The sequence below is a fragment of the Oncorhynchus kisutch genome, linkage group LG27 (genome assembly GCF_002021735.2).
Source record: "Oncorhynchus kisutch isolate 150728-3 linkage group LG27, Okis_V2, whole genome shotgun sequence".
NCBI lineage: Eukaryota > Metazoa > Chordata > Actinopteri > Salmoniformes > Salmonidae > Oncorhynchus > Oncorhynchus kisutch.
Genome location: NC_034200.2, coordinates 34,920,187 through 34,944,790, shown reverse-complemented (window position 1 = coordinate 34,944,790; position 24,604 = coordinate 34,920,187). Strand labels below are relative to the sequence as shown.

Sequence of the window (24,604 nt, the reverse complement as noted above, 5' to 3'; positions counted from 1 at the left end):
TGAAGTAAAACTAAAAGTTGGCAAAAATATAAAATGTAGAGTACAGATACCCCCAAAAAACGTTTTAAGTAGTACTTTAAAGTATTTTTAGTTTTTAGTACTTTACACCACTGAAGTCTGAAAGGGTTTTTTAGCAGGTAAGAGAGTGTGCTCATAGGTAGTGGGTTTTAGTGGTATTAACATTACACATTTTACATTTGAGTCTTTAAGCCGATGCTCTTATCCAGAGTGACTTGCAGTTAGTTAGTGCTTTCATCTTAAGATAGCTAGGTGGCACAACCACATATCACAGGCATAGGAAGTAACTTTTCCTCAAAGCAGCCATCAGCAAAGTCAGAGCTAGAAGGGGGAGGAGTCAAGTTTTGGTTCAGGAAAGTGTTATTATGTATTAACACACACTGCATTATTTTGGTTCAGGTCCAGGGATTTAGTTCATGTCCAGAGATTTGGTTCAGGTCCAGGGATTTGGTTCAGGTCCAGTGATTTGGTTCAGGTCCAGGTCCAGGGATTTGGTTCAGGTCCAGTGATTTGGTTCATGTCCAGGGATTTGGTTCATGTCCAGTGTGTCACGCCTTGGTCTTAGTGTTTTATGTTTTCGTTATATATTTGGTCAGGCCAGGGTGTGACAGGGGTTTATGTTGTTGTAATTCGTATTGGGGTTTGTAGTATTTGGGATTAGGGGTGTTGTATAGGCTTGGCTGCCTGAGGCGGTTCTCAATCAGCTGTCAGGTGATTCTCGTTGCCTCTGATTGGGAACCGTATTTAGGTAGCCTGAGTTTCACTTTGTATTTCGTGGGTGATTGTTCCTGTCTTTGTGTAGTGTTCACCAGATAGGCTGTATTAGGTTTCACGTTCCGTTTGTTGTTTTCGTATTTATAGTTATTTCATGTATCGCACTTACATTCATTAAAGACATGAGTAACAACCACGCTGCATTTCGGTCCTCTCTTTCAACAAACGAAGAACGCCGTTACACAGTGATTTGTGGTCCAGTGATTTGGTTCATGTCCAGTGATTTAGTTCATGTCCAGTGATTTGGTTCAGGTCCAGTGATTTGGTTCAGGTCCATCAATTTTAGAGATTTGCCTTTGTCACCACAGAAAACCACAGTGACCACATACTGTGTAGCTACAGACATACAGTGCATTCAGAAAGTATTCAGACCCCTTGACTTTTTCCACACAAATGTATTAAATCGTTTTCTTCCTCATCAATCTACACACAGTAACCCATAATGACAAAGCAAAAACAGGTTTTTAGAAATTTTTGCAAATTTCTTTAAAATTAAAAACTGAAATAACACATTTACATAAGTATTCAGACCCTTTACTCAGTACTTTGTTGAAGCACCTTTGGCAGCGATTACAGCCTCGAGTCTTCTTGGATATGACGCTACAAGCTTGGCACACCTGTATTTGGGGAGTTTCTCCCATTCTTCTCTGCAGATCCTCTCAAGCTCTGTCAGGTTAGATGGGGAGCATCGCTGCACAGCTATTTTCAGGTCTCTCCAGAGATGTTCGATTGGGTTCAAGTCTGGGCTCTTGCTAGGCCACTCAAGGACATTCTGAGACTTGACCCGAAACCTCTCCTGTGTTGTCTTGGCTGTGTGCTTAGGGTTGTTGTGCTGTTGGAAGGTGAAGCTTCACCCCCAGTCTGAGGTCCTGAGCTCTCTGGAGCAGGTTTTCGTCAAGGATCTCTATGTACTTTGCTCCGTTCATCTTTTCCTCGATCCTGACTAGTCTCCCAGTCCCTGCCTCTGAAAAACATTCCCACAGCATGATGCTACCACCACGCTTCACCATAGGGATGGTGCCAGGTTTCCTCCAGACAAAAACATAGAAAAAGGAACATAGAATGCCCACCCTAGTTACACCCTGGCCTAACCAAAATAGAGAATAAAAGCCTCTCTATGGCCAATGCTGAAAACATGTTTTGGTACCCTTCCCCAGATCTGTGCTTAAACACAATCCTGTCTTGGAGCTCTACGGATAATTCCTTTGACCTCATGGCTTGGTTTTTGCTCTGACATGCTCAATAGAGTCTCTTCTATCAGTATGCAGTTCTGTCTCATTTGATTAACATTTAAATGAATTTTGTAGAACCATTTTGTAAATGTTCCCCTCTGGGATTTATACATTGCTGCAATCGATTGACAAACATCTCTCTCTCTCTCTCTCTCTCTCTGTCAATCAATCTCTGCCTCTGTCAATCAATCTCTGTCTCTCTGTCAATCAATCTATGTCTCTCTGTCAATCAATCTCTGTCAATCTCTCTCTGTCAATCTTTCTCTCTGTCAATCTCTCCCTCTCTCTGTCAATCTCTCTCTCTCTCTCTATCTCTCTCTCTCTCTCTCTCTCTGTCAATCAATCACTGTCTCTCTGTCAATCAGTCTCTGTCTCTCTGTCAATTCAATTCAATTCAAGAGGCTTTATTGGCATGGGAAACATGTGTTAACATTGCCAAAGCAAGTGAGGTAGATAATATACAATCAATCTCTTCTCTCTCTCTCTCGCTCTCTGTCAATCTCTGTCAATCTCTCTGTCAATCTCTGTCAATCTCTCTCTCTCTCTCTCTCTCTCTCTCTCTCTCTCTCTCTCTCTCTCTCTCTCTCTCTCTCTCTCTTCTCACACAGGATGTTGTAATGAACACGAGGGGAGACAGAGAGCTAGTTTCAAGCGCAGGGCACAGCAGGTGTTTATTGCAATGGACCACAGGAGGAGGCAGGTAGCTGGGTCCAGGGGCAGGCAGAAGGTCATACACAGGGGGTCCAAAAGGTCAACAGTACAGGCAGGGAAAAGGCTAGTAACACCGTCAGGGAGATCAGGCTATAGGTAGGTAACAGGAAATCCGCTAAAGTACAGGCAGGACATAGGCAAAAGACGTCGTTAGTGAGGCAGGCAGAAACTATCATACACAGGAGGAGTAAATCACTGGAAAAACAGCACTCCGAAAGACGTGTGTCACAAAACAAACAATACCTCACAATGATGGAGTGCAAAGAACTGAACTAAACCGTGTGTGATAATGACCTACAGGTGTGTGAACAGGTGATCAGAATTCAGGTGATTGGGATCTGGAGAGTGAGCTGCGTTCAGGGGATCTATGTGTTTGAGGGTGTGAGCTGGAAGCAGACGTTACAGATGTACTGTAGTTTGCCTCTTAATCCTCAGTGTGTCAAATGCATTTTCCTTCAGTCCTCATTCACTCTCTGGCAGCAAACTGTCTTCCTTCTGCGTTATCGTCAACAGGTGAGATTCCAATTTGATCCAATTCATTTCTGCCACTTAAAGATTCCATGTGATTTCAGAACATTGTGCTATCATTCTCGGTTGTGCTGTGGGCTTACTGAGCTTGGGTCTAGTCTGAATTATGACATGTATATTTTAGTATACATATTAGCATATTTTCACATTGTCTGTGGTGTCTTCATATGCTTATTACATAGGCATTCAAATGAGACCTATATCTGAGAGATTTGTACTTTATTTATGGATTTTCAATTATATTTATTTATTTAAGGTTTATTTTGAATTGTACATATTTGCATCTAAAAGCTGAATTGTCGCTTACATAGGCCTATGTATGTAAATACAACATATATACAGTATATATAGACTGTAGTATACAATGTTACTGTTATGCAGCATTAAGCAGTCTCACAAGAGTAAGGCATAGGACTGTTGTTGTACCTGTCAGTCCGAGTAGAAGGAAGGATCAGTTTGTGACTGGATCAGATAGTAGGGGGAAGGATCAGTTTGTGACTGGATCAGGTAGTAGAAGGAAGGATCCGTTTGTGACTGGATCGGGTAGTAGGGGGAAGGATCAGTTTGTGACTGGATCAGGTAGTAGGGGGAAGGATCAGTTTGTGACTGGATCAGGTAGTAGGGGGAAGGATCAGTTTGTGACTGGATCAGGTAGTAGGGGGAAGGATCAGTTTGTGACTGGATCAGGTAGTAGGGGGAAGGATCAGTTTGTGACTGGATCAGGTAGTAGGGGGAAGGATCAGTTTGTGACTGGATCAGGTAGTAGGGGGAAGGATCAGTTTGTGACTGGATCAGGTAGTAGGGGGAAGGATCAGTTTGTGACTGGATCAGGTAGTAGGGGGAAGGATCAGTTTGTGACTGGATCAGGTAGTAGAAGGAAGGATCCGTTTGTGACTGGATCGGGTAGTAGGGGGAAGGATCAGTTTGTGACTGGATCAGGTAGTAGGGGGAAGGATCAGTTTGTGACTGGATCGGGTAGTAGGGGGAAGGATCAGTTTGTGACTGGATCAGGTAGTAGGGGGAAGGATCAGTTTGTGACTGGATCGGGTAGTAGTTGGAAGGATCAGTTTGTGACTGGATCGGGTAGATCTGCCGCTGACACGGCCTCTCGTCTGAGGCAGCCACTTGTTGTAAATCCTGGGAAATTGCAAGCAAAATGAGAACAGAGAGACGGTTACAGCAAGTGTAACATCATCTTTGTCTGAGAGTGATTATATCCTTTCACTTATCCTTACATTGAAGATCATGTAACTTTCAAGAGGTGTCTAGTTCAGTTCTTCAGTATTTATCATCTGGCAAGGGAACAGATGCCTCTTGCCCCCTATCCCTGTGGAGAATGAGACAGCCATAATCAGTGACATTCAGGCCCCCAATTTCTGCTGTTGCTCACTGGGGCAAGAGGAGGTTTCCACAGTTGCCTGAAAGTCAGTTATTGTATTTTTCTTTGCACAGCACTCAAGACATTGACTCTTAGACAGTAATGCCTGAAAATGTATTTGATCACGTCAGAGCACAACAATGGCCTCCAAAATGTATTTTTCACTCATCAATGCATCCATGATAACAGGCATAACAACATGTTTCCCTCTTTGGTTCAACACTCTGATTGGCTAAGGATATTATTGTTGTGTGTGTGTGTGTGTGTGTGTGTGTGTGTGTGTGTGTGTGTGTGTGTGTGTGTGTGTGTGTGTGTGTGTGTGTGTGTGTGTGTCTGTGTGTGTGTGTGTGTGTGTGTGTGTGTGTGTGTGTGTGTGTGTGTGTGTGTGTGTGTGTGTGGTGTGTGTGTGTCTGTGTGTGTGTGTGTGTGTGTGTGTGTGTGTGTGTGTGTGTGTGTGTGTGTGTGTGTGTTGGAAGAAGGGGGTGGTGGTGGGATTAAGTTCCACTTCAGCTTAAATCTCCATTAAATGACAGATTTTTTTGCTGTCAGCAGTGGTCGTGGCCTAGATTTGATTTACGGCACCGTTTGTTTTGGCGAGGAGATCGTCGTCACTGTAAATACCCATTGTTGTGCTCCCCCCCCCCCCCTCACCACAGTGCAGAAACCACACTGTGTTAAGCACAACCAGTTAAACAGTTGTATGGTGGGTAATGAGGGGGAAGTAGTAATGTTGTGCTGCCACCACAGGGAGCTAGCCGGAGACTCTTGCTCACCTTACCATTTGCATATTAGACGAGGGGTGTTTTTGTCTTCATAATTGTTTGGTGTGTTGTCTATTAAGATTAGGGTTGTTAAAAATATATGGCAGTGTCAAGGGGGGAGCTCCTACTGTAACATTGCGCGCTGGTGCAGATAGAGAAAAGCCACAGAGGGACTCTCTTGACCCTTTTTTAAAAGATGCACAAGTTGAGCATCTGCTGGCAAACAAGTCCAGTGTTTTAAACACCTGCAGGTGCAGAATCGTTTGACCTCCTTAACCCCATTTATATTTGCCTCTGCCCAGTTCCCCACTCTGTCTGTCTGTCTGTCTGCCTGCCTGCCTGCCTGTCTGTCTGTCTGTCTGTCTGTCTGTCTGTCTGTCTGTCTGTCTGTCTGTCTGTCTGTCTGTCTGTCTGTCTGTCTGTCTGTCTGTCTGTCTGTCTGTCTGTCTGTCTGTCTGTCTCTGTCTCTGTCTCTGTCTCTGTCTCTGTCTCTGTCTCTGTCTCTGTCTGATTGTAGAGCCAGCTGGGTAGAAGTGTTCTGGCCACGTTCCCCTCTCTCCACTGGGATTCTCTGCCTCTAACCCTATTACAGAGGCTGAGTCACTCTGCCTCTAACCCTATTACAGAGGCTGAGTCACTCTCCCTCTAACCCTATTACAGAGGCTGAGTCACTGGCTTACTGATGCTCTTCCATGCCGTCCCTAGGAGGGGTGCGTCACTTGAGTGGGTTGAGTCTCTGACGTGATCTTCCTGCCCAGGTTGGTGCCCCCCTCGGGTTCGTGCCGTGGGGGAGGTCTTTGTGGCCTATACTCGGCCTTGTCTCAGGATGGTAAGTTGGGGGTTGAAGATATCCCTCTAGTGGTGTGGGGGCTATGCTTTGGCAAAGTGGGTGGGGTTATATCCTTCTTGTTTGGCCCTGTCCGGGGGTATCATCGGATGGGGCCACAGTGTCTCCTGACCCCTCCTGTCTCAGCCTCCAGTCTTTATGCTGAAATGGTTTATGTGTCGGGGGGCTAGGGTCAGTCTGTTATATCTGGAGTATTTCTCCTGTCTTATCTGGTGTCCTGTGTGAATTTTAAGTATGCTCCCTCTAATTCTCTCTCTCTCTCTCTCTCTCTCTCTTCTGTCGGGGGACCTGAGCCCTAGGACCATGCCTCAGGACTAGTCAGGACTAGTCCACCTGGCCGTGCTGCTGCTACAGTTTCAACTGTTCTGCTTGCGGCTATGGAACCCTGACCTGTTCACCTGACGTGGTACCTTGTCCCGGACCTGCTGTTTTCGACTCTCTCTCTCGACCGCACCTGCTGTCTATAACTCTGAATGATTGGCTATGAAAAGCCAACTGACATTTACTCCTGAGGTGCTGACCTGTTGCACCCTCTACAACCACTGTGATTATTATTACTTGACCCTGCTGGTCATCTATGAAGGTTTGAACTTCTTTGCCATGTACTGTTATAATCTCCACCCGGCACAGCCAGAAGAGGACTGGCCACCACTGAGAGCCTGGTTCCTCTCTAGGTTTCTTCCTAGGTTCCTGCCTTTCTAGGGAGTTTTTCCTAGCCACCGTGCTTCTACCTCTGCATTGCTTGCTGTTTGGGGGTTTAGGCTGGGTTTCTGTACAGCCCTGTGAAAAGGGATTTACAAATACATTTGATTGATTGATCGTGTATCTCTCTCTTGCTCTGTCTGTCTCTGTGTGTGTGTGCGTGTGCGTGTGTGTGTGTGTGTGTGTGTGTGTGTGTGTGTGTGTGTGTGTGTGTGTGTGTGTGTGTGTGTGTCACTCTCTCTTCAATATTTATGTGATACAAACAATTATTTTGCAGAAAATGTTCAATTAGATATTAAATGAATAAAACCTGGTTTATTGTGTATTATTGTGGTAGGACAAACCTTCGTTTTGGTCCTTGTTTCCAGTGGACCCTAATTAGTGGGGAACATTATAAAACGAATACAATTAAATCTGTTCAGGTAAGAGCTTTGTCCTGAAGGTCCACTGTAGAGTTGTTATTTTAAACCTTTGTTATATTTTGTTGTCATCTATAGACTCGGATACTGTAATAAGTTATTATATCCGTTGTTGGTCTATGCATCCTCATGCATTCCTGCCTATCCATCACGAGTGAAGAACAAAAGTTAATTCTTAGTTTTGGGAATTCCCGACAGTTTTTTGGCCTTTCTGTAGAACATTGTAAAAATGATAGACTACAGTAGACTACACACATTCACGTCATCGGCAGTAAAGAATGGGGCGCGTTAATTAAAAAGACTGCTTTATTTTCTTGGCACAATCCCCGCCCATACACTCCGTCGTCACCGATTCAAATTGCCAGTGAGGCTGAGGCAAGGCAAGGGGGGGTTCGGCCGGTAAAGTAGGCTAACACCGTCGCATCGCTAGAAGAACGGATTTTCGGACAGGCTTTGTTTGTGTATGAGCTCCATCACCTCCTCCAGAAATGTGGACGGATATAAGGAAACTACTGATCTTTCATTTGTTTGTCCTAAAACACTGCTCAAAAGGTTGGTCCTATTTTCCTTGATCACTAAAATGATGGTAATCGGTTAAAATTATACCCGTAATACGCTAAACAGAGAGGGGTCCAGATGCGGTCTCCTCCGGATGATAGCGCTAGAGCAATGTGGGACAACCCCTCATTGTTTCTGAAAGCTCAATGAAAATAGCACACAATACAAAAATTGGGGGCGTTTAAACTGTATTTCCGATGTAAACATTTATGGACAATTTGTTCGTCTACTTGGCATGTGTTCCTCCTTGGATGTGAGGCAGCATCCATATAATTGCAACATGGGATGTGGGGCAGTAGGCTGGCAACATTAATCTTTGTCTCATTGTAACGATGTGGTTTATTAAATTGTAGCCTATAATGATCAATTAGGTCTACAGAATCGGTCCGTTACAATTGTGTCTCCAGTTGCCTTTAACAAAACAGCCTCTAAGTGACGCTCATAAACAGAATCCTCAGTCAATACTTACTGACTGAATGAATATGCTGAATATCAAGTAGGCATTCATTTGCAAATGACAGTTTGAGTGCGTGCCTTTTGAGGATGCATATTAATGTGTGCCCACCCCAACACACACACACACACACATTGCAGGAACAGAGGCAGAAGAGTGTGAGGAAGGCCAGTTTCAGTGCAATAACAGAAGGTGTATACCGACCATATGGAGGTGCGATGACGATGACGACTGCTCAGACAACAGCGACGAGGAAAACTGTGGTAAGTGGAAAAACTCAAATGTCTTTTAAGTTATCTTTTAAAGTTTGTCTCCCGTTTTCAATTGCTTTTAGCCTACAAACACACCTGACACTGGATAAACAGACCATGACTTGTGTAACAGTGACTATTTGGCACATTTGGTAGATTATGGTGGTTTGCCGTCTTTGCATCACAGAAACGTTTGTCAGATAATGTTAAAAGAGAGTAACTTTTATTTGACTGGCAGAATCTCTTGGTAGTTATTTTGAACCGGGTGGCTACTGCCTTGCAAGTAAAGCTTTCCCACTAGTGATTGAAAGACCAAGAGGATAGGAACCAGGAGGATAGGCACCAGGAGGATAGGCACGAGGAGGATAGGCACCAGGAGGATAGGCACGAGGAGGATAGGCACCAGGAGGATAGGCACCAGGAGGATAGGCACCAGGAGGATAGGCACCAGGAGGATAGGCACGAGGAGGATAGGAACCAGGAGGATATGCACCAGGAGGATAGGCACCAGGAGGATAGGCACCAGGAGGATTGGCACCAGGAGGATAGGCACCAGGAGGATAGGCACCAGGAGGATAGGCACCAGGAGGATAGGCACCAAGAGGATAGAGTGAGGGGAATGTAACCTCACACCTGAGTTGGGAAGCTCTAGGGCAGGGATGGGCAACTTTTAACAGGGGTCGGGGCCATCCCTGCTCTAGGGCCCGATGGTGTAGCAGGTGATGTAACTCCTGTTGTCGAGAGTTCCACACTATTTTGGGGTCTCAGGCCTCTGGTGGAATTTGTGGTGGAGGCGTGAAAGATGATTGGACAGCACATCTTTCCCATTTCTTTCCACCCACACAGTGTAATCGGCTGACAGCTAGTATACAGTATAGAAGCCTATAGATAGAGTTTTGATAGGTAGCTAGAATGCTGCCAGACTCATGTCCAGCCCGTGTCCTATGTCTTCAGTGGAGCGGCCCAGCCCGTGTCCTATGTTTTCAGTGGAGAGGCCCAGCCCGTGTCCTATGTTTTCAGGAGCAGCACAAACAAAGACGTTGGTAAAGTGGAGCCAGAAGTGAAAACCGTTGATCTTTTGTCTCTTTGGGTTTATTGTGGGTCAAGAGGAATTCCTGCAACTCCCTCTGTGCACCCCCCCCCCCCCCACACACACACACCCCCACACCCCCACCCCCACACCCCCACATACACACCCCCACATACACACCCCCACACACACACACCCACACACACCCCCACACACACCTCCACACACACCCACATACACACTCACACACACACCCCCATACACACACCTCCACACACCCCCACATACACACCCCCCCACACACCCCCACACACCCCCACACACATACACATACACACTCACACACACACCCCCATACACACACCTCCACACACACCCCACACACACACTTTCTCTCTCTCTCTTTCAAATCAAATCAAAGTTAATTTGTCACGTGCACCGAATACAACAGGTGTAGACCTTACAGTGAAATGCTGAATACAACAGGTGTAGACCTTACAGTGAAATGCTGAATACAACAGGTGTAGACCTTACAGTGAAATGCTGAATACAACAGGTGTAGACCTTACAGTGAAATGCTTACTTACAGGCTCTAACTAACAGTGCAAAAAAGGTATTAGGTGAATAATAGGTAAGTAAGGAAATAAAACAACAGTAAAAAGACAGTGAAAACTAACAGTAGCGAGGCTATAAAAGTAGCGAGGCTACATACAGACACCGGTTAGTCAGGCTGATCGAGGTAGTATGTACATGTAGATATGGCCAAAGTGATTATGCATATATGATGAACAGAGAGTAGCAGTAGCGTAAAGGGGGGTTGGTGGGTGACGGGACACAATGCAGATAGATCTCTTTCTCTCTCACACCCACAACGACTTCGTACAGCATTTAGATGTATTATGCCGATAAAGCCTGAGCCCCTTGGCATCCTAGCCCCTTGACATCCTAGCCCCTTGGCATCCTAGCCCCTTGACATCCTAGCCCCTTGGTATCCTAGCCCCTTGGCGTCCTAGCCCCTTGGCATCCTAGCCCCTTGTTATCCTAGCCCCTTGACATCCTAGCCCCTTGGCATCCTAGCCCCTTGACATCCTAGCCTCTTTGACATCCTAGCCTCTTTGGCATCTTAGCCCCTTGACATCCTAGCCTCTTTGGCATCCTAGCCCCTTGGCATCCTAGCCCTTTGGCATCCTAGCCCCTTGGTATCCTAGCCCCTTGGCATCCTAGCCCCTTGGCATCCTAGCCCCTTGGTATCCTAGCCCCTTGGCATCCTAGCCCCTTGGTATCCTAGCCCCTTAGCATCCTAGCCCCTTGGCATCCTATCCCCTTGGCATCCTAGCCCCTTGGTATCCTAGCACCATGGCATCCTAGCCCCTTGGCATCCTAGCCCCTTGTTATCCTAGCCCCTTGGCATCCTAGCCCCTTGGCATCCTAGTCTCCTTGACATCCTAGTCTCCTTGGCATCCTAGCCCCTTGACATCCTAGCCTCTTTGACATCCTTACCTCTTGGCATCCTAGTCTCCTTGGTATCCTAGCCCCTTGACATCCTAGCCTCTTGACATCCTAGCCTCTTTGACATCCTAGCCTCTTTGTCATCCTAGCCCCTTGACATCCTAGCCCCTTGACGTCCTAGCCTCTTTGGCATCCTAGCCCCTTGGCATCCTAGCCCCTTGACATCCTAGCCTCTTTGGCATCCTAGCCCCCTGGTATCCTAGCCCCTTGGTATCCTAGCCCCTTGGCATCCTAGCCTCTTTGGCATCCTAGCCCCCTTGGCATCCTAGCCCCCTTGGCATCCTAGCCCCTTGGCATCCTAGCCCCTTGGCATCCTAGCCCCCTTGGCATCCTAGCCCCCTTGGCATCCTAGCCCCCTTGGCATCCTAGCCTCCTTGACATCCTAGCCCCCTTGGCATCCTAGCCCCCTTGGCATCCTAGCCCCCTTGGCATCCTAGTCTCCTTGACATCCTAGCCCCCTTAACATCCTAGCCCCCTTGGCATCCTAGCCCCCTTGGCATCCTAGCCCCCTTGGCATCCTAGTCTCCTTGGCATCCTAGCCCCTTTGGCATCCTAGCCCCCTTGGCATCCTAGCCCCCTTGGCATCCTAGCCTCCTTGACATCCTAGCCCCCTTAACCTCCTAGCCCCCTTGTCTCTGACAGTGACACCAGCAGGATGAGTCGTCAGGCCTCACTGTGAAAGCACGTCATTTGGAGCATCGATCTCAGACTCCCTAAAAGATTAATGTGTCACTGTTCCACACCCCAGGATACTGTCTGGGACATTTGTTATGTTGTAGATGTAAGGTATTGGTCTGCTGGACCTGTTTGCTCGTTATTAATGTCCAACAGGGTTAGTGGGTCCAATTACATTTCAATCCAGGAAGTAAACCATATTTTTCTCACAGAGAAGAAATGTGGAGATTTTTTGTTTACTTTCTGGATTGACTGAATAAAAAGGTAATTGACTCCAAGCAGCCCTGCTGTCCAACCGAATGTTAAGTTTTCAGTAAGTGGGTTGCATGTTGGAAATGTCATCTGTAGAAATGCTTTTGTAATGGCCAAAAATATCAGCAAGCTAAACAGTTACGCTGCTAAAAAATGATTTTTAGCAGGAGCCAACTTCTATTTGATGATTGCACTATTTCAACCTGCCATTAGGTTCTGAACAAACGGACGACTACAAAAAGCTCAAACCAAGTTTATTCAACCCACTGGGTGCCTCAGCTGCAAGAACACTCTGCACATGATCAAACAACTATTTATTTGTCAGCATGAGAGTAGGGTTGCAACACTATGGGTGCATTGCCTTATTCTGAACCAGATTGTCGCCAGCCAGCATCCTCCTCTCCTCACACAGTTGACCTGCTGTCAATGGGCCAAGACCCTTGCCATATTGGAGAATTTCCCCCATTTTCATATAGGCTAGATTTTAATATATCAGTTGGGTAGTTCTTGTACTAGTAGTACTGTATGTTAAAGAGGAATGAGAAAATGTCCACAGGCTATTGTATAATTAACTTAGTTTCCAATCGTGTGACGGAGAAGGCAAGAACAGATGTCAAAGGACTATACTGGTTAGATAGAGCACAGTTAATTTTTCTATATTAAAGATTCGAATGGAGAAAGTGTTTTTGAGGCTGAACATAAGCAGAGTTTACTGTATCATGTGATGAAGGACAAGACAGAGGGAGATGTTCTGTGTGACGGTGGAGTGTGATGGAGAAGGACAAGACACGAAGATGTACTGTGTGACGGTGGAGTGTGATGCAGAAGGACAAGACACAGGGAGATGTACTGTGTGACGGTGGAGTGTGATGCAGAAGGACAAGACACAGGGAGATGTACTGTGTGACGGTGGAGTGTGATGCAGAAGGACAAGACACAGGGAGATGTACTGTGTGATGGTGGAGTGTGATGCAGAAGGACAAGACACAGGGAGATGTACTGTGTGACGGTGGAGTGTGATGCAGAAGGACAAGACACAAGGAGATGTACTGTGTGACGGTGGAGTGTGATGCAGAAGGACAAGACACAGGGAGATGTACTGTGTGACGGTGGAGTGTGATGCAGAAGGACAAGACACAGGGAGATGTACTGTGTGACGGTGGAGTGTGATGTAGAAGGACAAGACAGGGAGATGTACTGTGTGACAGTGGAGTGTGATGCAGAAGGACAAGACACAGGGAGATGTACTGTGTGACAGTGGAGTTTGAACGTGTCCAACAGATGTTGTGCAGGAGGAGAGAATGGGGAGGATCTAGATGGTTCAGAAAGCCAGTACAACCCAGTGATTTGGTCTGACGGGTCTGAAAAGATTGTTACTGTTGTTTCTCTAGTTAAATAATTACTGTCTTGGGTTTCTGAACAATTACTGTCCTGGTCAGTACACACTTCACAATACCGTGTAGAATAATGGTCAAAATATATATATATATATATGCGTGTGTGTGTTGACAGGTGCATTTATACTGTGTAAAGTGTGTGTGTTTGTAGATTGAGTCAAACGGTATGAAGCCTTTGAAGGAATCTTCTGCGTTCCTCTTGCTTGAATATGGCATTGATTGTCTGAATAATATGGCCCTTCTCTTGTGTAGTTAGACCGCTCATCTTAAACCACTGTCACACAGTGCATCTCCCTCAGTACATCTCCACATACAACACCCGTTCTGCCAGTCACATTCTGTTAAAAGTTCCCCAAAGCACACACATCCCTGGATCGCTCCTCTTTTCAGTTCGCTGCAGCTAGCGACTGGAACGAGCTGCAACAAACACTCAGACTGGACAGTTTTAATCTCAATCTCTTCATTCAAAAACTCAATCATGGACACTCTTACAGACAGTTGTGGCTGCTTCACTTGATGTATTGTTGTCTCTACCTTCTTGCCCTTTGTGCTGTTTTCTGTGCCCAATAATGTTTGTACTATGTTTTGTGCTGCTACCATGTTGTGTTGTTGTCATGTTATGTTGCTAATTTGCTATCATGCTGTGTTGTCATGTATTTCTGCCATGCTATGTTGTTATCTTAGGTCTCTCTTTATGTAGTGTGGCGTTGTGTGTTTTCTCCTATATTTATATATATATATATATATATATATTTTTAAATCCCAGCACCCGTCCCTGCAGGAGGCCTTTGCCTTTTGGTAGGCCGTCATTGTAAAGAAGAATTAGTTCTTAATTGACTTGCCTCGTTAAATAAAAAAACAACACAACCAGTTGATAGTGGTACTGATGCTGGGTGCTGATGCTGGGTGCTGATGCTGGGTGCTGATGCGGGGTACTGATGCTGGGTACTGATGCTGGGTACTGATGCTGGGTACTGATGCTGGGTGCTGATGCTGGGTGCTGATGCGGGGTGCTGATGCCGGGTACTGATGCCGGGTACTGATGCCAGGTGCTGATGCTGGGTGCTGATGCTGGGTATTAGAGGTCGACCGATTAATCGGAATGGCCGATTAATTAGGGCCGATTTCAAGTTTTCATAACAATCGGAAATCGGTATTTTTGGGTGCCGATTTTGCCTCGATGCCTCGTTCAGGGGCAGAACGACAGATTTTCACCTTGTTAACCTTACAGTTAACTAGTCCAACGCAATAACCACCTGCCTCTCATTGCACTCCACGAGGAGCCTGACTGTTGCGCAAATGCAGTAGATGCAAAGGCAAGTTGCTAGCTAGCATTAAACTTATCTTATATAAAACAATCAATCAATCATAATCACTAGTTATAACTACACATGGTTGATGATATTACTAGTTTATCTAGTGTGTCCTGCGTTGCATATAATCGATGCAACGCTGGGGGATGATTTAACAAAAGCGCATTTGTGAAAAAAGCACAATCATTGGACGACTGTACTTAACCATATACACCAATGCCTTTCTTAAAAAAAGAAGTATATATTTTTAAACCTGCATATTTAGCTAAAAGAAATCCACGTTAGCAGGCAATATTAACCAGGTGAAATTGTGTCACTTCTCTTGCGTTCATTGCATACAGAGTCAGGGTATATGCAACAGTTTGGGCCACCTGGCTCGTTGCGAACTAATTTGCCAGAATGTTACGTAATTATGACATAACATTGAAGGTTGTGCAATGTAACAAGAATATTTAGACTTAGGGATGCCACCCGTTAGATAAAATACCGAACGGTTCCGTATTTCACTGAAATAATAAACGTTTTGTTTTCGAAATTATAGTTTCCGGATTCGACCATATTAATGACCAAAGGCTTGTATTTCTGTGTGTTATGTTATAATTAAGTCTATGATTTGATAGAGCAGTCTGACTGAGCGATGGTAGACACCAGCAGGCTCGTAAGCATTCATTCAAACAGAACTTTTGTGCGTTTTGCCAGCAGCTCTTCACAAGCACAGCGCTGTTAATGACTTCAAGCATTTCAGCCTAATGGCTGGTGTAACCGATGTGAAATGGCTAGCTAGTTAGCGGGGTGCACGCTAATAGCGTTTGAAACGTCACTCGCTCTGAGACTTGGAGTAGTTATTCCCCTTGCTCTGCATAAGTAACGATGCTTCGAGGACGGCTGTTGTCGATGTGTTCCTGGTTCGAGCCCAGGTAGGGGCGAGGAGAGGGACGGAAGCTATACTGTTACACTGGCAATACTAAAGTGCCTATAAGAACATCCAATAGTCAAAGGTATATGAAATACAAATGGTATAGATATAAATAGTCCTATAAATACTATATAAACTACAACCTAAAACCTCTTACCTTGGAATATTGAAGTCTCATGTTAAAAGGAACCACCAGCTTTCATATGTTCTCATGTTCTGAGCAAGGAACTCAAACGTTAGCTTTTTTACATGGCACATATTGCACTTTTACTTCTCCAACACTTTGTTTTTGCATTATTTAAACCAAATTGAACATGTTTCATTATTTATTTGAGGCTAAATTGATTTTTATTGATGTATTCAATTAAGTTAAACTAAGTGTCCATTCAGTATTGTTGTAATTGTAATTATTACAAAAGAAAAATCGTCCGATTAATCAGTATCGGCTTTTTTTGGTCCTCCAATAATCGGTATCGGTATCGGCGGTGAAAAATCATAATCGGTCAACCTCTACTGGGTACTGATGCGGGGTACTGATGCGGGGTACTGATGCTGGTACTGATGCTAGTCTGTGGCTGTTCTACAGTAGGTCTCCATCCCCCTCCCCTCTGCCCTCCCTAAGCACCCCACTGTCTCTCCAGCCCATCCCTCCAACCATCCCAGCCCTGTAGTCCCCATTGACCGACCCCCTCACACACCTTCACACACGGACGAAGACGCTAGCACACAGACACGCATGCATAATCTAACACATTCAGGCATATGTAAACACACACACACATATTTTACACTCAGCTTATTTTTCTGCTTATGAATTATGTATATTATGTATTGTATTAAATATGAAAACATTAATCAATTGAGTTCCTATGCAACACAGAATACCATAACACCATTGTGACACTCTCCTTGTTGTTACGTAGCTTTTAGAATGCAGAGACACTCTTCTTCTCTTGTCTGCAAGTTGACCACACTGTGGATCCTACACAGGAATCCTCCCTAGTGTTCCGGAGTCAGATTGGTACCAACCCTGACATGGTGCTTTGGCATAATCCTCTAATATCCTCTAATAGCAATATCTCCCAAATGATACCCTGTTCCCTTTATATAGTTTATGACGTTTGCCCAAGGCCCACTATAAAGGGAATAGGGTGCCATAAGGTATGAGGAGTGTATCTCTCCCATTTCATCTTTTGGAGAGTTCCCTTTAAAATCTCACTGGCAGTTCCTCCTTTTATTTGGTTGTCATTCAGATATCTTATTTTATAGATCTAGACCTATTCTTGCAGCTTCAGTGTAGTGGGTTCGATTCCCGGGACCACCCCTACGTAAAAATGAATGCATGCATGACTCCCTCTAAGTGGCTTTGGTTAAAAGCGTCTGCTAAATTAAATCCATTATTAATACTCCTTCAACAATAGCCTACTCCTTTAAAATAAAGATGTGTTTTGATAGCTATACCAGGAGAGAACGTCTGTCCATGTCAGGTTCAAAGAGTTCTGTTGTTTGTCTCTGAACAGACATTATACATTTTAGTTCTTTAGCAGACGGTCTTATCCAGAATGACTTACAACTCAGTACATTCATCTATGCTTGATAAATCAACCACAGTACAATTATTAGTCAGTGCTAGCATAAATAAGAAAATACAAGTGTGAATGAAAGATGGACAAGAACAACAGTTTGTCTAATGTTCTGTTAGGTTCTAATTTTCAGAGTAAAAACTCAAGGACACTATGAAAGCTTAAACCAAGTCTATTCTTCCCAGAGGGTCAATACATTAGACAAAGACATTTCACACAAGCGCTGATATTTAACACTTTCTCCTAGGCCGAGTCTCCTCCTACACATCTGAACAGCCAATACATCTCTGTTGCTAGACAGAACCTTAGTGATATTTGTTCTTCCTCACTTCATCTGACCTGACCTCTACCCCAAAGTGCTCACTCCTCCCCAACTCACGGCTGTCATGGTGACTGGTACCAGACTGTGTCTCTTCTCCTCCCAGAGGATCCCTGATGACTAACAATCACATATCCTGACATAATGTAAACGTTATACATTACCCTCTCTCCCTCAGTGACATGAATATTTCATTATTCTCAGAACCCAACAGTACATTCTAGTCTATTTGCTCTATTTCTATATTGTAGCTAAAATGAATCCAGACATGGGCTTAAAACACTCTCTCTCTCTATCCACTTACCCCCCCGGTCTAAGGCACTGCATCTCAGTGCTAGAGGCGTCACTACAGACCCTGGTTCGATCTTGGGATGGATCACAACCCGGCTGTGATCGGGAGTCTCATAGGGCGGCGCACAATAGGCCCAGCGTCGTTAGGGGGAGGGTTTAGCCGGTGTAGGCCGTCATTGTAAATAAAAATATGTACTTAACTGACTTGCCTAGTTAAATAAAGGTTAAATATATTTGTATTTTATTTAGTTTATTCCTTCATACGAAGTGTGCATTCCAAATTACACTTTATATCCTACATAGGGTGCACTACTAGGGTGCCACTCGGGACCAAATCTCTGATTGGATGTGGTGTCGTCTTCTTCTGTGTCAAAACACTTCCTCCAATCCCCAACACAGTACGCTTATATATCAGGATGTTATTTTGGGTGGGGGAACCAGTTTGATTGGCGTCCTCCCCTCAGCAACCTCTACTGATCATGACAGAACAGAAGGCAATACAGTCATGACTTTGGCGCAGCAGTGTTGCTGTGTCCCAGTGCAGCGTTCGCTCCCCGTTGTGTTCTGGGGACGAAGAGAAAGAATGTATTTATTTATCCACGATAGCACTGCAGCACTGTGTTTCCTTCTGTTCTGTCATGATCAGTGGAGGCTGCTGGAGGGGAGGACGGCTCATAACAATGGCTGGAACGGAGCGAATGGAATGGCATCAAACACATGGAAACCATTTGTTTGATGTATTTGATACAATTCCACTTGTTCCCACTCCAGCCATTACCACAAGCCCATCCTCCCCAATTAAGGTGCCACCAACCTCCTGTGGTCATGATCGACTACAACAGACATTGATGTGATTGGTTCCACGTTGGTTCTGAACATGTAAAGCTTCCAATGGCATTGGCATTCCAATGGCATTTCCTCCTCTACCTATTGGTTCTCCTGAGTCCTGATACAGACAACAGATGTGAATGTGTTCAGTTCAGTGGTTCAGGTTAACCCACGTTGGGAGTGTTGTCTTCTGAAAGCAAAAATGTAAAGCTTTCAGGAGTCATGATGGGCGACAGGTGTTGATGTGGGTTGGTTCAATGGTTCAGGTGGCGTATCCATTATCTGGCGCTATAGAAAAACAACAATATACCGCTAATATTCAACTGTGTTATGCTCCCCAGTGACTTGTTCAGACACATATCAGACAACATGTTCAATCCCTGTCTTTGTCAGGTGACAGAGTTGCAGAGTAATTTTTGTTCTTTTTCAGGTAACCTTGTGGTTATAGAGTATTCTTCTCTCTGTGGTGTGGTACGATTGTGTGTGTGTGTGTGTGTGTGTGTGTGTGTGTGTGTGTGTGTGTGTGTGTGTGTGTGTGTGTGTGTGTGTGTGTGTGTGTGTGTGTGTGTGTGTGTGTGTGTGTGTGTGTGTGTGTGTGTGTGCGTGGTTCACGGTTTCCGTTAGGAAGGTTTAAATGTATCGGAAATTTTAAGAAACGTACCTGTCTTCCATATGCATTGGGTGGATAACCCATAAGGCCACCAACCCACACAGCCATCAATAAACCAGGGATGTTTGCCAAATTAGTATTATTGGCCACATGTACACTACCATTCAAACATTTGGGGTCACTTAGAAATGTCCTTGTTTTTTAAAGAAAATCATTTTTTTTGGTCTATGAAACTAACATCAAATTGATCAGAAATACAGTGTAGACATTGTTAATGTTGTAAATGACCCGCGGTCTTCCACTCCTCTTTCTATTCCAGTTAGAGCCAGTTTGAGCTGTTCTGTGAAGGGAGTAGTACACAGCGTTGTACGAGATCTTCAGTTTTTGGGCAATTTCTGACATGGAATAGCCTTCATTTCTCAGAACAAGAATAGACTAACGAGTTTCAGAAGAAAGGTCTTTGTTTCTGTCCATTTTGAGCCTGTAATCAAACCCACAAATGCTGATGCTCCAGATACTCAACTAGTCTAAAGAAGGCCTGTTTTATTGCTTCTTTATCAGAACAATAGTTTTCAGCTGTGCTAACATAATTGCAAAAGGGTTTTCTAATGATCAATTAGCCTTTTAAAACTATAAACTTGGATTAGCTAACACAACGTGCCATTGGAACACAAGACTGATGGTTGCTGATAATGCGTCTCTGTACGCCTTTGTAGATATTCCATTAAACAAATCAGCCATTTCCAGCTACAATAGTCATTTACAGCATTAACAATATCTACACTGTATTTCTGGTCAATTTGATGTTATTTTAATGGACAAGTTTCCTGTTCTTTCAAAAACAAGGACATTTCTAAGTGACCCCAAACTTTTGAGTGTGTGTGTATTTTAGGTTGGCCAATAGGGGGCAGTACCATGGTATATGACAATGTTTTATGAGTACATAATCACAATACGACAACGGTTGGCATCGCCCAACCCTCGTTTGTAGGCTACATTCTCGTGTATGTGTGTGTTTGTGCGTGCATACATGAGTGTGTATGTGTTTTCACTCCTGGCCTACACACAGCACTGTGTCTGTCTGTCCTTCCAGTCCGAGAGAGTCAACGGGATCATTAAGTCCGTTGAAGGTTCCGTAGCTGACAGAGGCTGTTTCTCGGTTTGTATCAGACCACAACTCATTTTCTACGAGTTGGTAATGCCCTCCTAAAGCCTTGTTTTATTGTGTTCCTATTGCATCTCGAAACCATTTGTCAAAACATTGACACAAGGTTTACGTGTCACGTCAGCGTTGACAGAAGGTTGTGGAAATGATATTATTCCACTATCCAGTCAATGGGGAAACAGTAGCAGATGTACCTTGGTGATTCCTATTCCCATAAGTGCTGCTGGAATTTATCCCCCTCGGAGGCAGAGAGGCAGAGAGACAGACAGAGTCATTTATCATACGTTCTTATCCAGAGCGACTTACAATGATGGGTCCACTGTGGGAATCAAACCCACAACTCTGGCATTGCAAGTCTAATGCTGTACCAACTGAGCCACACGGGACACAACTATATAAAATATTTGGGAACAGAGTCTGGGGAAAAGGCCCAGTAGACAAGTCAACTCCATAACACTCTGGTCTACAGCTAGAGTCGATAAGGAGATGTTTTCCCAATGTACCTGTTGTGTGCCTCTAGACTATAGCGTACAGTGCTGGACTGGTAGTAGCCTATAATGTTTAAGAAATCGAAATCCGGTTAGTTTTCCCCCATAGAGATACTGTAGACAGTCCTTTTTATTTCTAGAGTTTTTCCCAATGTTGTATGTGATATCTCAAGGTTTTTCCAACGATAACTGGGTGAAGAAGTCTGCTGGGTGAGCAGCAAGGTTAAGGCTAGAGACTGGGATCGATAATACAGACGGACCTGGGTGAGTCCCTGTAGAGAGCGACTGCCTGTTGGACTCCCGAGTCTAAACCACAGGGATACAGGCAGGCTGCTCCTGTCAGCCAGAATGGATGTCAGATTGGGCCTACACACATGGGGGATGTTTGCACACATACCAAATACTCTGCTTGCCATTCCTCTCTCAGAGCTCACTGCTAGTGACTCACGTTGATGCTCCACTGAGGAGGAAATTACCGTTTCTTTTGACTCAACTGACGTTCTTGTTAATCCACAGTAACAACCTCAGGGATGGATGTTCTGACTGGCTGCACTGTTCTGTCTTTGTTTTGCGATTGGTTGATTTTGTTTTGCGATTGGTTGACTTTTTAATTTAATTTTAATTTTTTTACTGTCTTCTACAAATATAACTGCTTTTGGAATCAGAAGCACTCCCTTATCGAAAGCCTCCCTGCGTTGGTGTAAGACTTCATTCATCTGACCACACAGCTTGCGTCATATGAGCAAGATACATTTACACCTGCATGTTATTTAGTCATTTCACCCACACTGCTAGCACGCGTCAACGAGCGTCTGCGTGGCCAGGTGCTAAAATAGAGCTTGGTTCTATTTGTGACACTTGACGCGCTGCAAATCCCGCCTCTCCCATCTCCTCATTGTTTTTTTTAGGAGCATATACTCACGTGGGTGAATGAAAGATGACCTGAGCTCCACACTCCAAAGTGCCATGGTCTGAAGGACTTTTCCCATTCTAGTAATAACATTTCTAAATGGCAACCTATTCCCTACAGAGCCCTTATTGGCCTTGGTCAAAAGCAGTGCACTATGCAGGGACTAGTGTGCCATTTGGAACGCTGGCTAAGTGGCACCGACTCCCACAGAGGGCTGGATTAGAATGCTTAAAGGCTGTATGGATCTGTTACTCAGCTCAATCGCTCTGCTGGGATGGAAATCAGTCGGGGCCTGAAATCACACCGTTCACCCACACGTCTCCTCGCCCCATCACCAACCACGGCACGGAGGCGTCTCGCCTTGCCTCTGTCCCCGGACTTAAACGCTAAAGCTAATGCATTCCTCAAAAGGGCGACGGGGGGCCTCGACAGAGGAAAAGCGATAAGGGGCCCCAACGTTGGCTAGCTGTGACTATATTAATTGCATAATGGTATTCTCACGGGCTACACTGTCAAGATGGAGATAATGTCCATGGCTAAGTAGTGATTAACATAGGCCTTTTCTTCAGAGTTAGTTCTGACAAAATGTTTAATAACAACTACACCCCTTATTACAGTAGTTTGGGGAGTTAATAGCCTATTTTCTAGTGGCTATTGAAGCAAAAATAGTAGTAGCAGCAGTTTTAGCTGTAGTGGTGGTGGTGGTAGTAGTAGTAGTAGTCGTAGTAGTAGTAGTAACCTAACAACTAGCTAGCAGCAGTATAGTAGTAGTGGTGGTGGTGGTAGTAGTAGTCTTCGTACTAGTAACCTAACAACTAGCTAGCAGCAGTATAGTAGTAGTGGTGGTGGTGGTGGTACTAGTAGTAGTCGTCATCGTCTTAGCAGCCTAGCAACTAGCTAGCAGCAGTATAGTAGTGGTGATGGTGGTGGTAGTAGTAGTCGTCGTCGTAGTAGCCTAGCAACAGGTTGGCAGCAGTATAGTAGTAATGATGGTGGTAGTAGTTGTCGTCGTCGTAGCCTAGCAACAGGCTAGCAGCAGTATAGTAGTGGTGGTGGTGGTAGTCGTCGTCGTAGTAGCCTAGCAACAGGCTAGCAGCAGTATAGTAGTGGTGGTGGTGGTGGTATTAGTAGTAGTCATCGTAGTAGCCTAGCAACAGGCCAGCAGCAGTATAGTAGTACTAGTGGTGGTGGTGGTGGTGGTAGTCGTCGTAGTAGTAACCTAACAACTAGCTAGCAGCAGTATAGTAGTAGTAGTGGTGGTAGTAGTAGTAACCTAGCAACTAGCTAGCAGCAGTATAGTATTGGTGATGGTGGTGGTGGTAGTATTAGTAGTAGTTGTCGTCGTAGTAGTCTAGCAACAGGCTAGCAGCAGTATAGTAGTGGTGGTGGTGGTGGTGGTCGTCGTAGTAGCCTAGCAACAGGCTAGCAGCAGTATAGTAGTGGTGGTGGTGGTCGTCGTCGTAGTAGCCTAGCAACAGGCTAGCAGCAGTATAGTAGTGGTGGTGGTGGTCGTCATCGTAGTAGCCTAGCAACAGGCTAGCAGCAGTATAGTGGTGGTGGTGGTCGTCATTGTAGCCTAGCAACAGGCTAGCAGCAGTATAGTGGTAGTCAACGTCGTAGTAGCCAAGAAACAGGCTAGCAGCAGTATAGTAGTAGTGGTGGTGGTGGTGGTGGTGGTCGTCATTGTAGCCTAGAAACAGGCTAGCAGCAGTATAGTAGTAGTGGTGGTGGTGGTGGTGGTGGTGGTCGTCATTGTAGCCTAGAAACAGGCTAGCAGCAGTATAGTAGTAGTGGTGGTGGTGGTGGTGGTGGTGGTCGTCGTCATTGTAGCCTAGAAACAGGCTAGCAGCAGTATAGTAGTAGTGGTGGGGGTGGTGGTGGTGGTGGTCGTCATTGTAGCCTAGCAACAGGCTAGCAGTAGTATAGTAGGGGTAGTACAAGTAGTACAAGTAGTATAGAGTTTTAGTGTAAGTGTCAGTAGTAGTAGCTTTAGTAACCGTGTTAGTGGAAGTAGTCTAATAACATTAGACAGAGTAGTGTCAGATCTTAGGTCTCTCTCCTGATGTGTTGTATCTGACCCCCAATGCCTTTAGGGGGGGTTTTGATCAAAGCTCAGCTGAGACAAACCCAGAGCCACTGTACACTGGCAGGCACCCAAACGGAAACACGCACGCACGCACACACACACACACACACACACACACACACACACACACACACACACACACACAAGGTGTGGGCTCGTTCTCTTGTTCGCTGCCTGCACCTCCAGTACCCTTCCTACAGAATAGGTTCGGACATGTTCGGGCCCCGCCTTCAATCTGATGCTGATCACAACAGAAAGATGGAAGAAGAAAAGACAAGGAGGTGGAAGAGGTGGTGGAGGAAACAGAGGAGGAGGAGGAGGAGGAGACGGACAGAGGAGAAAGGAGCCAAGAGGGGAGATGAGAATTAAATCTGGGTGGGGGTGGGCAGCAGAGCACAGGACTGCTGCAGTGTCATTGATTTTAGAGGGAATGTTAACTGTGTTTTTGACGTGGATGCAGATGTGGTTGAATGGACAAGATTGGCACGTTCCAAAGGAAGCACAGGTTCAGTTAAGGTTATGCTGTACTGAAGATGTAGGTTGCAGATGGCTGCCATCTTGAACAAATCAAATTTATTTATATAGCTGATATCTCAAAG

The 24,604-nt window shown here is 45.1% G+C and overlaps 1 protein-coding gene across 1 annotated transcript in view; it reads left to right on the top strand.

Annotated features, from left to right (window-relative positions):
• Positions 1 to 7,791: 7,791 nt before the first annotated feature.
• LOC109882070 (low-density lipoprotein receptor-related protein 8-like) overlaps positions 7,792 to 24,604 on the top strand; it is a 205,499-nt gene continuing 188,686 nt past the window's right edge. The window contains exons 1-2 of the mRNA XM_031806755.1: positions 7,792 to 7,922; positions 8,523 to 8,645. Of these exons, the coding sequence (XP_031662615.1) occupies positions 7,859 to 7,922; positions 8,523 to 8,645 (187 nt within the window). The 5' untranslated portion in view covers positions 7,792 to 7,858. The remainder of the gene's footprint in view (positions 7,923 to 8,522; positions 8,646 to 24,604) is intronic.